Source organism: Dermochelys coriacea, chromosome 7 (assembly GCF_009764565.3).
Source record: "Dermochelys coriacea isolate rDerCor1 chromosome 7, rDerCor1.pri.v4, whole genome shotgun sequence".
Classification (NCBI taxonomy): Eukaryota; Metazoa; Chordata; order Testudines; family Dermochelyidae; genus Dermochelys; species Dermochelys coriacea.
The window spans coordinates 123,395,058-123,411,030 of record NC_050074.1 but is presented as its reverse complement, the minus strand read 5'-3'; the positions used below and the strand labels follow the sequence as shown (position 1 = coordinate 123,411,030).

Below are 15,973 nucleotides of genomic sequence, written 5' to 3'. Positions count from 1 at the left end.
TGCAACTGCTGACTACAAAAAATCCTAACAGGAAAAAGTATATCTAAATAATGCTAATCTGCATAGCCTGTCAATGGTTAAGAGGGAACCATGACAGAGCACATCAGAGGGGCTAGATATCATGCCAATGGGTGCAGTATAATGACCGTTATGACCATAGGAAGCTTCTAGAAAAGCTACAAGGACATGACAACCCCTGCCTAAGAGGTATCAATGATTTACCAAACAATTCACTTATTTCTGAAAATTTGCCTACTGTAGCTTATAACACCTATGAAAATCTTTTTTTTGCAGTATTCTATGCATTTGCCAGCACTTCCTATATAGATGTTGTCCCGCTGTGTAAGTCTGTCACGCACTAGTATGGAGAGAAATGTGTAAAGAATAGGAAGTGGTGGCTGCAGAATCACAAAAATTGGCAGAGAGAGGGAGTCTAGTGAGAGCCAGCTTGAGAAAACGTTCTTAGAGATGTAGTTGAGTACAAACTAAAGATCCTAAAAATGAGTTTGGAGACTATAAATTTCTGCGTCTGTACACTGATTCCCATAGTGTGGGAACAATGGACGTGCACTGTAGCCGGAAGATGCTGTTCACTCCAAAGGAGCAGGTATACGGTCAGCTCCCTTACTCTTCTACTTGGTCCTGCCTCAGGGTGGGAGGCTGGAGTAGATGACCTTTCCAAGGTCCCTTCCCGAAGGTTTCTGATTCTCTGAGGCAGCCCCCTCGAGCATGCCACAATTCACAAACACTTCACATTTGTTTCAGAGTAGCAGCCGTGTTAGTCTGTATTCGCAAAAAGAAAAGGAGTACTTGTGGCCCCTTAGAGACTAACAAATTTATTAGAGCATAAGCTTTCGTGAGCTACAGCTCACTTCATCGGATGCATTGTTCACTTCACATTTGGGCAGGAAAGATGTTTCTCCCACGGCACCAGGTGTGCTTCCCATTTACCTGGACTAGTGCCCGTGGCCTGTTCCCACTTGGTTTTGCGTGAGTATGCACACTTCATGAAGCTGGCGTACACATCACATTTTTGGCATGCCTTGGGAGAGGGGAGAGAAGCCTTATGAAGTGTTGGAGTGTCTCATCAATGGGATTATAGGCCATTTGAAGGGGGGCAAACAATGCAGGGGACTTTTCCTTTAACGTCTTATTTCCATGCTTTTAAGGTTTTGGGTGGTAGGGAGTGCTCCGATGCAACCGTGGTTGTGCCAAAACTTAGTTTGTTTAATCTAATTTAATTTTTAATTGGAGAATCTTTTATAAACAAGCTTTGGGGTTCCTAGGGTTTTTTGTCCATCTTAAACTCGCACAAATAAAGACTTCCATTGTTCTTTCACTCTTTCAGAAGTGTGGTAAATTTGAAGGGGGCCCGGGGAGAAGGTCAGTCGTGTCAGCTGTTACCTCTACACGAGGAAGTGGACCTAGATAGTGTATCTGGCCCTATTTTGCTCCTATAATTTCTTGGCTCATGCTGTTGAAACTTCTCTAATTCAAACTTGCCTAGGTATAGCAGTAGTTTCTGTACAAGAGCTCATCTCTCATGGGCTACATTTACAGTGCAGTAAATTAAAAGCAGAGTTTTACGGCTAAACTCTGAATTTCCTGGCTCTTGTGGGTTTAAACTGGGGATCATGTTATTTGCACATTAGGTTTTTTGTGGTTTAATTGAGCAGTCAATGTGAATTTTGTGGGGTGTGTGTGTGTGAGAGAAACATTTTCTAAGTGTTCAGCATTCGAATAGACATAAACAGGTGGGTTTCCAGCAGAGACATTTGCATTTGAAAACCTGCTCTAAATGGACTGGGATTTCCCAGGAGAAGCAACACCAGCAGTGAAACTTAGCGATCGATCAGCATAGAATTGAGTGAGCATTTGATGTGCAAAATCTTGTGGCATAAAGACAGGGCCCAAGAATGAGCTCTTTTGTGGCTTTGTTTAATGCCTGAAAACTGTGACCAAAAGGCTTTTATCATTAAAAAAATTTGTTAATCGGCCGGATCTCAGTTAATAGGCTGGCTCACTGGAAAATATTGGAAGGATCTTTCATGAAATTGTAAACACTGTTTCAAGTTATAGTTTAAAAATAAACATACTGAATTTTGATGCTTGGAAATCTTTCTTGCTTTTTATTTTACAATCTTCTTGTTGTCTCAGTAACCCTAAAAGAAAGGGGTATCAGAGCCGTGCACTAAAATGTGTGTCCCTCATTCCCTTCAGTTGAAGAGCTCAAGGCGTTTAATTTATCGTGTGCAGTGTTCAACGATTTTTAAGCAGCTCTTATCCGATGCATTTTTTCTTCTCTAGTTTTAACATATGAAATCTTTTCCCTTGCTTATTACAGCACATTTGTTCCACACCCAACCTCTCTGGCCAAGTTGCCCTTGGCACTTGGAGTTTATTTTGATTTTTTTAATCAAATCAGCGCTCTCCAAGAAATGCAGCTGTAAAAGATGACTTCTAACTTTCGAATAAACAGTGGGGACATCTGGTGGAGAAAGGTTTCAGAGTAGCAGCCGTGTTAGTCTGTATTCGCAAAAAGAAAAGGAGTACTTGTGGCACCTTAGAGACTAACACATTTATTAGAGCATAAGCTTTCGTGAGCTACAGCTCACTTCATCGGATGCATTTGGTGGAAATTTTGCTTATGCTCTAATAAATGTGTTAGTCTCTAAGGTGCCACAAGTACTCCTTTTCTTTCTGGTGGAGAAACTAAGCATTGCCACAGTAAATTAGTCCAGAGCTCTTCAATCTCTCATTGTCTAATGTTAGTTGATGACACAGTTACAGGCAAACATCCTTTACTCAACAGGATTAATTCATACCCACCCAAAGAGTGCCATAGAAGTAAGCAGAACTGCTTAGTGAATAAGAATTGAGAAGTCAGTCACATAGATATTTATTTAAAAGGAAATGTTCCAGACTGGTGGTCATGCAGCTGGAGGGTGCAGTATGGAGGGGATACCACAAATAGTACAGAAAAGTGTGCGTGTTAATAGTGGGGGTGAGAACTTCAGAACAGACAACACGCCTATTCTAAATGGGATCACGCTCTGATGCCATAGGCAGTATCCCAGATGGAACAGTACTTTACACAACCCATTCACATTTTCCTTTCTGCAGGATTAGTGTTCTGTGTGAATTTTAAAGGAAAATGCTTCCTCTCACCTCTGGTACAACTGTGACATGAGACCATTCCCTTGTGAGGACAACAGACTCCCCACCTTTTGAGACAGCTGGCTTTATAAAACATTCCTACAGAAAGGAAAGGCAGTGTGATAAACTGTGATTTCAGAGGCATGCACACAGTGCCCATATCCACTGACTAGATTGGAAACCCCATATTTGCGTTAGAGGACAGAATTTGGTCTCTGGAATGTTAATTAGTACCTACCAAGAACAACAAGCATGCGATGAAGAAGAGAACCAAACACAGGGTTCTCAGTTTACAAAATTTACAGAATTATCTCTGGTGGCATTCACAGGGGAACCTGCTTATATTGAAGTGAAAATGTCTGAGTTGTGTCATTGCATTTCAGGGTACTTCACTCTGGTTGTCGCAAGCATCACACCTTTACAGTGAAGTTTCTCTCCAATATAAACAGGTTCCATTGTGCCACTCCCCTGGAATACCTTGCCTAACAGCTGCCAGATACAGTGCATGGAGCTAATCTTCTCTCTTTCTCCTCTTCTGTTTGAGCAGGAGAGGAGAGAAATTGTCACACACTCATAGCAGGGAAGGGTAAGGAGGAATTTCTGGATCCTAATCTGTTGCAGTTATCCCAGCATAGAGTGATGTTTATAGCCATCTAGAGGCTTTTCCACCATTGTGGAGTGAGGTCAGAGAGCACTCTGCTATTCAAATTGTAGCACCAGAGTAGTTAAAACGTAGTTGCGGGAGAAAATAATTTTAGCTTTCCTGCCAGACTTGTAACAGCCTATTTATGAACTTCTGCAGATGATAAACTTCATCTGTCATTTAGCATCTTTTCTTCATTATGGCCATGATTTGCCATTCAGTAATCATAAAATATAGCTAGATGATGCCTTTATGTATTATATTCTCATTACTATGTCCTTCCAAGAGAAATTTTAAATGGATTATAATAATAGGTGGAAGCAAGAGAAATGCTCTTAGTGGTGGTGGTAGTCAGTCCGGAGCACTGTGCTTGCAGGTCTGTGATCAAAAACAGATCAATTTTAAGTTGTAAATTCAAATGTCTTAATGTTAGCTAGATAACCTTCCTTCTCTAAGGATAAGTGCCTGCAGACAATTCAAAGACCCAGCATGGGTGGATACTGGCAGCTGTTTTATTACTAAATATCTGTTTTTTTTTTCTCCCTCCACAGAAAATACCTTCTGTAGTGGCGACCATGTGTCATGGCACAGTCCTTTGGACAACAGTGAATCAAGAATCCAGCATATGTTGCTGACTGAAGATCCTCAAATGCAACCAGTACAGACCCCTTTTGGGGTTGTTAATTTCCTACAGGTATAGAAAAGTAATGGCTGTTCCGGTTATTGTTTTCTGGGAACTAATACTTACCGTACAGAGCTGACCTCACGCTCGTCCCTGATGATAAATAGCACTATTCTGCAGCATTTTCTGCTTAATGATTATTTGTCTGATTTCCACCTTTCTTCTTGCAGCATTAATGATCCAGAGGTTTTGTCACTGAGGAGTCACAGCAGGCTTTAAGATAGGGATTTACCTGGGTTTTCACTCTTCTTTTGCTTATAACCAGGAGGTATCATCCCCTGCACTCTAGTTCTCAGATCAGGAGTGGAGCTGTGTCCTTTCTGTGGCAGATAGAAAAGTAGTTCGACCCACTGAAATGCAGCCAGGTGCTGAATGAACTATAATATGTATTTGGTCCAATTAAACTTGGAAAATGAATGGGAAAATAAAACCTAGTGAGCAAAAATACTTCCACAAAATATGCTTTGCTTATGCTGGTGACCTAAATTATATCTAAAATATTATGGGAGTGTCAGTAGGTGGCACCATAGTTAAGGTTGCATTGAGATTTGCACTTAGAGCAGGAGATGCTTGTTGGTTGAATTTTAATTGCATACTTAATGGTTGAATTCTAGTCTGCAAATCTGATACAAAACACTCTTCGGAGGCCAGTGAAAGTTTCCATCTAACAAACTAACGTTTAAGAAAAGTATTGATGTGCAGAAGAAACTTTTTTTTTAAAAAAGACTCCTTGAAACATAGCCCTGAATCTCATTTCTGTGGGGTCTAGCTAATGACAATCTTCCCCTTTCCCAAACGTGTATCTCGCTCACATCTTAGATCACTTATGAATTTTTTTTAATTGAAAGGGTTATTACCCTTATTCAGGAGATCCTAACTGAGCTATGCCAGTAAAACTAGCTGCTGCTCAGATCCACCAGCTGCTTTAATTGTTCCCATGCCACAGGGAGCAGCTTCTCCTGTAGGAAGAGCTCTCTTCCTTCCTGTCATATCCCCTACTAGTAACAGGGGGAGGGGGTCAAGGATGAGACCAAGAGAAGCCTAGAGTTGAAGCCTATGAAATCAGAGACCCACACCTTGCAACTCTGCTGCAAAGGCACTGACTCTCTCTTAAGTTCATCAGCAGGGAGTTCCCATGTGATGGGCCTGAGGAAGTCTGTCAGATTAAGACTTGACTTTGGGGCTTTACTATATAAGAGGAAGAATGGCTGGGGAAGGGATAGATAATGGGGGAATCAATAAGAAGGTCATGGGTGAGATGGAGGCAGGGGAGCAAGGCGAAGCAATGGAGCTCCTAGCTGACTCCTTGCTCTTCACTGCTCTGCAGTCCCTATCCCTTCTGTAGTACACAGCCCGGTTCCCTACATTCATGGATCCTAGCTCTCCAATCCTATTCCCAATTAAAACATTTATTCCCCCCCCCCCTTCATTTGTATGATGGTTTATTGTTGTTTTATTTTGATCCATGAGGAAAAAAAAATGATCATGAAAATGAAGAAATTAATCAGATATTTTTCTATTTTAAAGCTTGATTGTCGTAGGGCATGTAGGAGGGGCATGTTGAAACGGAGGGGCGGGGGCCATGGGGGTAATTCAGGTTGCGCATGGAGAGGGGAAATGGGGCTCTAGGGGAACACGGAGGGAGTGCAACTCTGTATGGGCCAGTCACAGAAGACGGAGCTCTACGATGATACGTACCGGCACTGGTAGTTATTCACATGGATCTCTATCGGTATTGATATTTACTTATACGGAAGGCAAATTAAGCACCCCATTTGTCATATTTTCATTATATAAGAGCAAGGAGAAGTTTGAAAGGCACCAAATTTAAAATTGTGCCCCATGTTTCCTTTTATCAATTAGCCCATGGAACCCCACACCACAAGAGATTTTAGCCAAGAGCTTAATAGCATAAAAAACATAAATTGTATGCTTGCAGAGAAGGTGAAGGCTTGCAGCCTTAAAATAACTTTCTTTTTGAAGGCATAAGCCAACCACTACATGACAGGGGTCAGGAGAAAACTGCTCCTATGGGGTGGTATAGCAGCCTCAGTCGGGGGCCAGCAGGCTGTGGCTCAGCTGTCCCCAAAGCCCTTGGATGGCTTTGCTGGGCAGACTGCAGGCTTGGCAGCTGAGTTAGTCTGTAATTCACTGGTGCTCCCTGGTTTCTCCCAGCCAGACTCAGGGAGGGGAAAGATAGAGGGACCCAAGCCTCCCTCACCCCACTCCTCCAGGTCTCACCCCAGGGCCCGGAGCGGGGAGGTGTGGATTGTCCATCACCCCTTCCTGGTGCACCTGACTAGCCTCCCTGAGCTGTTTCTACTTTCCTGCTCTCTCTTTGGTTCGGGTTGTGGTCACAGCCCTCTTCCCTCCTTCCTCCCCGCCCTGCTGCAAGAGCTCCCAGTACGTCCCAGCAGCTCAGCCAGTCAACTGAGTATTCCCCAGCTCTCTTGTTAGTGTCCAGTTATTCTCCCTCAGCAGGGAGCAGGGTGGAAGGGGAGAAGAGGGGCAGGCCTGTATCTTCCTGGTTGGGCCTTACCCATAGACCAGACCCTTTCCTGTGCATTGCTTTGTCCCAGAAGCTGTGAACTGGCTTCCTCCCTGCAGACAGTGTCCCTTTCACTCACCCCCGCTTGACTGTCAGCGTCCCCTTTTAAGCAAGTCCTCCATTTGGACGGGGCCATCTTGGCCCAGTACTGCTCCATCACTCCCTTAGTCTTTGTGTGGGGTCTGTAAACCCCATCACAGATGGCTGTTCCATAACTCTCCACTAAAAAGAAAAGGAGTACTTGTGGCACCTTAGAGACTAACAAATTTATTTGAGCGTAAGCTTTCGTGAGCTACGGCTCACTTCATCGGATGCATTAGGTGGAAAATACAGTGGGGCTCCACTGTATTTTCCACTGAATGCATCCGATGAAGTGAGCCGTAGCTCACGAAAGCTTTCGCTCAAATAAATTTGTTAGTCTCTAAGGTGCCACAAGTACTCCTTTTCTTTTTTGCGAATACAGACCAACACGGCTGCTACTCTGATCTCCACTAAAAGGTTTCCCGTTTTTTCATCTGAGGCGACGGATACAGCCACTGTGAGATGGACCTATGGTCTGATCCAGTGTGGCAATTCCCGTGTTGGAAGGCAAACACTTTAATCGGGGGGCGGGGAGAGTTTTCCACTTCCCCTGCAGTGAGGAGTACATCATGCAGTGGATAATTAGCTACATTTTATGATGCCAATTGAGATTTAGCCAGTCAGCAAACTGAATCTGCCTTGAGTCCGCGAGTGCCTGAACTTTCCTTCATGGCATTGTTCCTTGAACCTAGTTGAAGCTGCTAAAGCAAATGAGGGAGGAGGGTGTCTTGTGCACCTGAACCATTGCTCCTGTCCATCCGCTTACCGTGTTGGGGCCGTAGTGCATAGACCAAATTGTTATAACCATATTGTGAACTTTACTAAACCTTTGTCTTTGCTGGGCTCGTGCACAGTTTGGTCCCCTCTACACTGGCAAGATCCAAGTATGTAGTAATGTGCTCAGTGCACAGCACAGAGAAAGGAATAGATAGATGGGACCAGCAGGGCTCATGTAGACAACAGCTTAAAGGGCTGCACAGTAGTTCTTCTGTACAAGCCCAGGCTTGTTTTATAGCTCCAGCTAACTTAAAGGAACAGCCTCGTGGCCCCGTATCTTACCCAGCCAACACTCATTCCATTGGCACTTGGTACGTTTGCACCTGTTGCATTGTGCTTAGTCCATTTGTTCTTGCTCTAGATCGTTGGGGTTTGCACTGAGGAGCTGCATGCAGCACAGCAGTGGAATGGACAGGGGATCTTGGAGCTGCTTCGGACTGTGCCTGTGTAAGTACAGCACCCCCACCCTGACTTCTGAAGCAAGAGCTCATAAATGCTTATCAGCCCAAGCAGCTTGGCAGAAATGGTGCCTAACAGGAGGCAGTGCTGTCCCTTGTTTTTTTATTTGTAACTTGTAGATTTTGTTTGTTTGTTTGTTTAAACGTACTTGGTGGGAGGCGGGAGCTCAGTGCAACTCTTTCCTTATGTGCAGAGACTGAGATGGCTATTAATGCATGTGAGAATACTCTCGTTCAGAATAGAGTAGAATGAGATATTCAACTTTTAATTTCCTTCCTCTTATGCCTGTGGCATTTTCTCATTAGCTCTTCCTAAAAGAGCCAGGTGCTAAGCCAGAATAATTTACTGAAGTGACCTTTTAATACAGCTCAAAATAAGCGAGGGAAGGAGCCTAGTTTGCTAGAGTACTAGCAAAGTTTGGACAGCATCTCTAGAATTGACCTATTGAGTCCGATCAGCTGGGCTATTCACACGAGGAATGGTACTTATTTTCCTAGTAAGACTGGTTTTGTAGAATTTCCCTCTTGCAAAAAACAAAGTCAGTGTTGGGCAAAGAAAGATGTGGTTTTAAAAGTTGTCTGATATGAGAATTAGCAACAGATCACGGTTAAACTATTTGCTTGCTAGGATACACATCACGAGATGTTTTATTCAAATGTTTTTCTTGTATCTTTAAAGGCGAGGAGGGTGTTGCGGTGCAGTAATAGTTCAAAAGGTGTAATATTAAATGTTTTTGCATGCACACACCAGAGCTCCATTAAACTCCTCGACAAAGCCCCAGCAACATGCTTTATTTTCTAAAATCCAGCCTAGATTTCTGGGACAGTCCAGAATTAGGCGGATATCTCTTTCATTCTGAACCCTTCCTCTCAGCACAGGTGCAGACAGTCCTTGAGGATGCCCTAGGGAGGAAAACTTTAGCATGGATGCAAGCCTTTTTCCACTGAAACAGTGTCTGACCCTGACTGCTCAAAGTCTGAGTGGAGCTGTTTCATTCTCCTTTTTAAATACTCAAAAAGACAAAACAAAGAGTGCAATTCTTTGACCAGCTCTACTAGAATGGGCATTTCTTTCAAATACATCTCCAAGGGTAGAGCAAAAACCAAGAAATACAAATGTTTTGAAGCCAAAAGCTGCCTTGATTTTAGTTACTGCAGATGCAATTCCTGATTATCCCAATTTGCAGGGATTGCAGCGAATAGCATCTTTGCAGTTAACTGTCAATCCCAAAGTGATCAGATAAACCAGTGATCACGAATACATATCAGGAAATATGAAATACTAATTGTTGCCATTTTAACATCTAGTGTATAAGGAAAGTGTAAGGTGAACATCTAAGGCAAGAAGAAATGTTTGATTGCGATAACTTATTCAATGAGCTAATGAGCTTTTGCATCAATTTGAGTAAATCAGTTAAAAAATACAGCTCTAAACTGATGTAGACCATCTATGCTGCTTGTGACCCAATGTGAAAATTCAGGATGCCTCTTTTTGCAATAAACTGTCTCCCATCACCTCTGCTAGGAGAGGTGTTGAGCCTTTCGACTCTCATTGCTAACAAACGCTAAGGCTGCTCTGAACCATTTATGTGCACAGTGGATACTAACCAGGCAAAATGTAGGAACATTAGCCATGGTAGAAAGCTAGTTACGATACTGAATGTGACTCTACTGATCTAGGACTGGATTGACAAAGGTATTTAGTCATCTAAGGATTCAAATAGGCACCTAAATATTTTTGTCAATCTGGGCACTGATCTTGTTAAATTTAGCCTCTGTGTAAACACTGAAATTTTATTTGGTTACAGGGCTTAGCAAGGCTAAAACTTAATTCAGTCTTGCAATGTAAATGGGCTCAAACCATATTAACTGTCTTCCTGAACTGTGCAGCAGCTGTGAACTTTGGAAAACTTCAGCAGAATTCAGGAATAGAAGAGAGTCTCCAATTCAAGGCTGAGCAGTGTTGAGCACAACCATGCAGTAACCAGGTCATGCAGTGTAATGAACTTTCATTATGTAATCGTGGATTTAAAGGATCACTTGGCACTCTGGGTCTTACAAGCAGCCCGTATGGAGGTGGGGCTTCTAGCTGGTTTTTAAAAGACAAACCCTCCATTACCTGTTTCGTCCAGGCACCTGTCCCGATTAAGCACCATAACGGGGGGGAACTCCTGATGAGGGTGAGTAACTTTGGTTCACTGCTTTTCTTTCTTTGTAGAGCTGGAGGCCCGTGGCTGATAACAGATATGCGAAGAGGAGAGACCATATTTGAGATTGATCCACATCTGCAAGTATGTCTTTAGTTAGTAAATGTGTCCGCCCTTTTGTTGGTAGTCCCTTTGATTTTCTGTGAAGTTGAACTACTTGTTCAAGTGGATCTTCCCACAGCACTTCTTAGTTAGGGATAATTCCTGTGTTCTCATTAACGTTCCCTCTCAGGAAAAGTAGTTCTTACGATCAATTGTTGCCAGGCACAAAATCGAATATATCTGTTTAGTGTTGCTGTGCATTATTGAACTGCTGCATTCCACCTGAGAGATGGCTGCATTTCAGCCTTGAATGAATTGATTCCTTTAAGCACTGCTGTAAAATGCTCTAGGACAGTGTTTCTCAAGCTTTTTGATACCAGGGACCGGCTTGCTACCTTCCTAAAGTGTATCAGGGAGATCTTGGGGACCAGTGCTGGTCCACAGGCCGGTTGTTGAGAAACACTGCTTTAGGATCCTTCAAGATAAAAGGTGCTACAGTTGTTGATGAAGGGCCAAATCCTGAAGTCCTTACTCAGTTTGTCAGAGTACTGTCTTGGTAAAAAAATTCTCCCACCTTACAGGATTCTAATTAAGTTGTCAGCTCAGGAAAGAGAGAGGATGTTATTGTAGACAGCTCATTGAAGTCCTCTACTCAATATGCAGCTTTTTTGGGAGGGGGGAAGCAAACAAGATGTTAGGATACCTAAGGAAGAGTGGAAAATATTACAATGCCTTGATGTGAATCAGTGGTGTGGACAGTACTGTCATCCCATCTCAAAAAGGGTATTGCAGAACCAGAAAGAGTCAAAAAAAGGTAATCATAGAATATCAGGGTTGGAAGGGACCTCAGGAGGTCATCTAGTCCAACCCCCTTCTCAAAGCAGGACCAATCCCCAATTTTTGCCCCAGATCCCTAAATGGCCCTCTCAAGATTGAACTCACAACCCTGGGTTTAGCAGGCCAGTGCTCAACCTACTGAGCTATCCCTCCTACCCCCCAAGTGAAATAAGACTGATCAAGGGTGTGGAGAAACTCGTATGTGAAGAAATTGAAAAATTGGGAATTTTTATCTTAGTTAGGGGATGAATAAGAGGGGATAGAAGTATACAATCCACATAGTATAGAGAATATGGATCAGGAACTTCTTATCTCTGTTTTGTAACACAAGAACAAGGGGACATTCAATTAAATTTCAGTGTAAGAAATTCAAAACTAATAAAAGAAACTCTCGCACATGATTGGTTGTGGAACTCATTGCTGCAGGAAGTCATTGAGGTGCATTGAGGAATTTAGTAAGATACAAAACAAAATTGGACATGGATTTCATGCATTCTTAAAACTACAATACCCACCTGGAGAAGTGAAGAAACAGATTGACAAAGCAAGAGAGGTACCCAGAAAGTCACCTACTACAGGACAGGCCCAACAAGGAAAATAACAGAACACCACTGGCCATCACGTACAGCCCCCAGCTAAAACCTCTCCAGCGCATCATCAACAATCTATAACCTATCCTGGAAAACGATCCCCCACTCTCACAGGCCTTGGGAGGCAGGCCAGTCCTCACTTAGACAGCCCCCCAACCTGAAGCAAACACTCACCAGCAACTACACACCACACCACAAAAACACTAACCCAGGAACCAATCCCTGAAACAAACCCTGTTGCCTTCTCAATCCCCATATCTACTCTAGTGATACCATCATAGGATCAACCACACCAGCCACACCATCATTGGTTCATTCACCTGCACATCTACTAATGTGATATATGCCAGCAATGCCCCTCTGCCATGTACAATGGCCAAACTGGACAGTCTCTACGTAAAAGGATAAATGGACACAAATCAGACATTAGGAATGGTAACATATAAAAGCTAGTAGGAGAACACTTCAATCGCTCTGGATATTAAATAACAGATTTAAAAGTAGCCATTCTTCATCCAAAAAAAACTTCAAAAGCAGACTTCAAAGAGAAACTGCGGAGTTACAATTCATTTGCAAATTTAACACCATTAATTTGGGCTTGACTAGGGACTAGGAGTGGCTGGCTCACTACAAAAGCAATTTTCCTTCTCTTGGTATTGACACCTCCTCATCAATTATTGGCAGTGGACCACATCCACTACTTGTAAGATAATTCCCTTCTCTTCATGTGCCAATATATATTTATGCCTGAATCTGCAATTTTCATTCCATGCATCTGAAAAAGTGGGTTTTTTACCCACGAAAGCTTATGCCCAAATAAATCTGTTAGTCTTTAAGGTGCCACCAGGCTTCTCATTGTTTTTGTGGATACAGATTAACTCGGCTACCCCTCTGATACATGGATTTCAAGAAAGTTGGTATAAAACAAAATTTGGAAGGGTTAAACCTCAGGCTTCAGGGTTTAAGTCAATCTAACTACTAGAGATCAGGAAAAGACCCTGATGCACCTTCCTCTGAAGCATCTGGTACTGGCCACTGTCAGAGACGTGATACTGGACGAGCTGGGCCATAGATCCAATTCAAATGAACAATTCTGTGTTTCTTTGACATCAGTAAGAATTTTGCCTTCGAAAAGAATTCAACATTTGGCCCAATATAACAGGTTTTACGCTGGCTATTCCATTTGTCTTATGGTCCATACATCTGTGTCTAATTGTCCTACGTAACTATTCAATATCTTTAATGTGAAAGCTTGTATAGTAAAATCAAATTCTATTAATTTTTTTTCTCCCCAGGGGCACGTACATTTAAAATACTAATCAAAATCTGACAGAAACATAATTCTATAAATCCAACAAATTTGTGGTTTTTGGTGCTCAGATTCGACAGTGGCGGGCACTAATACAAAACCTTGAAAGATGCATAATCTCCTACCATGGAAATGCAAGGCTGAAACATAGATGTTTAACAGTGAAAACAACACTACACAGAAGCTTATGGCAGATTGTAAAGAATCCTTTTTCATTAGAATATACAGAGAATAAAGGCAGGATGAAATGAACCAAACAGGAATCGGGCCAAGGCATAGATTAACACCCCTACTCTTACGGGAAATGCAATGGGATGTTGAATGAGCCCAAGTGGATTTCATTTTTACACTTTACATAGTCCACAGCACTCATCACGGTTAACCCCAAACTGGAGTGTTGGTTCAGTATTAACTTGATAGGGTGAAGGGTAGAATGCCACTTTCCTGAGTCACTAACTCCCCTTCTTCCAGCACCCTTTTATCCTGGCCTCCCATGAAGTGCTGATCAGGGCTGACAAGATCTGAAAAGGTCACAGCCTGAGGTATGGGCATATGGTTATACCTTGGTATTGTTTTTGTTCTTCCACTCCAGCTAGCAAGATTTGACCCCTACTTTTAAAAGTTTGTCTGTATATTTAGTTTCTACCTCTCTGTGCATTCCACAGGGTTCCCTCCCCACTCTGAACTCTGGGGATGTGGGACCCGCATGAAAGACCCCCTAAACTTATTTCTACCAGCTTAGGTTAAAATTTCCCCAAGGCACAAATCCTTTCCTTTCCTTGTCCTTGGACTGTATTGCTGCCACCACCAAGTGATTTTGACAAAAATCCAGGAAAAAGGCCACTTAGAGTCCCTGTTTCCCCAAAATATTCCCCCAAGCTCCTTCACCCCCTTTCCTGGGGAGGCTTGAGAGTAATATACTAACCAATTGGTTACAGAGTGAGCACAGATCAAACCCCTGGGGTTTTAGGACACTGAAAATCAATCAGGTTCTTAAAAGAAGAATTTTATTTGTGCTAGACTATTCTTTGCACAATGGTGCCCTCTAGTGCCCACATGTTTGTTCATAGAGGTTCTAAGTAAAAGTGTGTGGTTGGGGTTGGGAACCAAACTTCCTGACATGCAAGTCAGCCATGACAAATTGAGGCTCTGACTGTGCTTTCCCTGATCTGTTTGTCATTGATCTATTTGGGTATAAACACTCCACAACCTCTGCTTCTCCTGCTCCTGTCCTATCCAGGTGCATACAGAAGCAGATGAATGTACGTTCCCAGCTATACTGCAGACCAGAGGTTCTGCACACGGCTGCACAGGTATAAGCAGCTGCTGCTGTGTTGTGTACCATGCCAGGCTAATGCTTAATGTGTGGCACGAAGACACATACAGAGAGTGGTGGGCCTCAGAGAGCTGCATGCTCAGAATGGGGGTGTGGAGGCTGAAGTTGTACTGTGTGGTGACAGTGATTGGAAATGTTTCTCAGGAAAAAACCTCCCCACTTTCCTGAGAGCTGGTAATGCCCAGCTGCTCAGTAACTAGTGAGGGGTCTAGCGTGTGTTTAGATTGCATTATCTTGTGTGGGAGGGGGAGGTTTGTCTTTAGCACAGTGGTTCCCAACCTCTTCTAGACAACTGTCTGTTAGCCAGCCTTGGAACCAAATGCAGCCCGGGCATAAGCAGACATGCTTCCTGTTTGAAGTCGATGAGAATTGTGCCTAGTTAAGCCGGGGCTGAACTTGGCCCTAAGATGACAGCTATTTACTCAGCAGTGTTGGTTGCCTCTGGCTGAGCTGTGTGGATCTTGAACTGCTCTGAATCCATCTCACAATCACAAGAGCAGTCCACGCTGCTTTGTAGGTTACAGCATATGCCGGTGTGTGTGGGTGACAGAGGTACATCAGGGATTAGCAGAGACGCTTCTTGTTATGGGAGTTGCAAATGCGAAGTGCTCCCAAGACTCCCATGGAAGTCAATGGGAGTTGAGTACGCTAAGCACCTAGCAGGATTGAGCTCTTAAGGTAGAGATAAGGAGTCGTCATTGCTGATACTAGAGTGTGTATGTACCACTTGGAGAACCATTCTTTCACTGAATGTCTGAAGTTGCTTCACATGAAATGTCCTTGAGGTATGCATTGAAGCAGACACATTGGTAGCACCACTGAAGGATGCTAGCAAGGGAAGGGTGAACCTGACTTTATTCAGTGCTGAGAAATTTGCACTGGTTTAGTGGAACCCTTGGAGATGGCATCAGTTTTGCCTATAAATAGAATGACCTTCACCCTCTTGAGCTGGCTCCTAGCCCCGCTCCTTGTGTCACCAGTCCAGAGCATGCAGGGACCTCACAACATAAGCAGGAATTTTGGTAATTGCAGACATTAAACTTGAGGTACCTCTGAAGGTGAGGATAGGGTACATAGGTAATGCAATGTAAAACTGGACAGAAACGCTGGTGGTTGATGTTTACTTTAGCTTGGAGTCAGCCTTTTAAACCACTGCAATGGCGAAGAGGCTTGCACTGAGAATCTGGAAACTCTGAGGATACAAATACTGCATGTAAGTTTCCATTAAAATTTGTACTTGTGGCACCTTAGAGACTAACAAATTTATTTGAGCGTACGCTTTCGTGAGCTACAGCTCACAAGTACTC

The 15,973-nt window shown here is 43.1% G+C and overlaps 1 protein-coding gene across 2 annotated transcripts in view; it reads left to right on the top strand.

Moving 5' to 3' along the window:
• Positions 1 to 15,973, top strand: part of SUFU (SUFU negative regulator of hedgehog signaling) — a 116,539-nt gene that overhangs the window by 52,020 nt on the left and 48,546 nt on the right. For both annotated transcript variants that reach the window (XM_038409187.2, XM_038409185.2), the window contains exons 4-6: positions 4,351 to 4,493; positions 8,249 to 8,334; positions 10,564 to 10,636. In XM_038409187.2, coding sequence (XP_038265115.1) covers positions 4,351 to 4,493; positions 8,249 to 8,334; positions 10,564 to 10,636 — 302 coding nt within the window. The remainder of the gene's footprint in view (positions 1 to 4,350; positions 4,494 to 8,248; positions 8,335 to 10,563; positions 10,637 to 15,973) is intronic.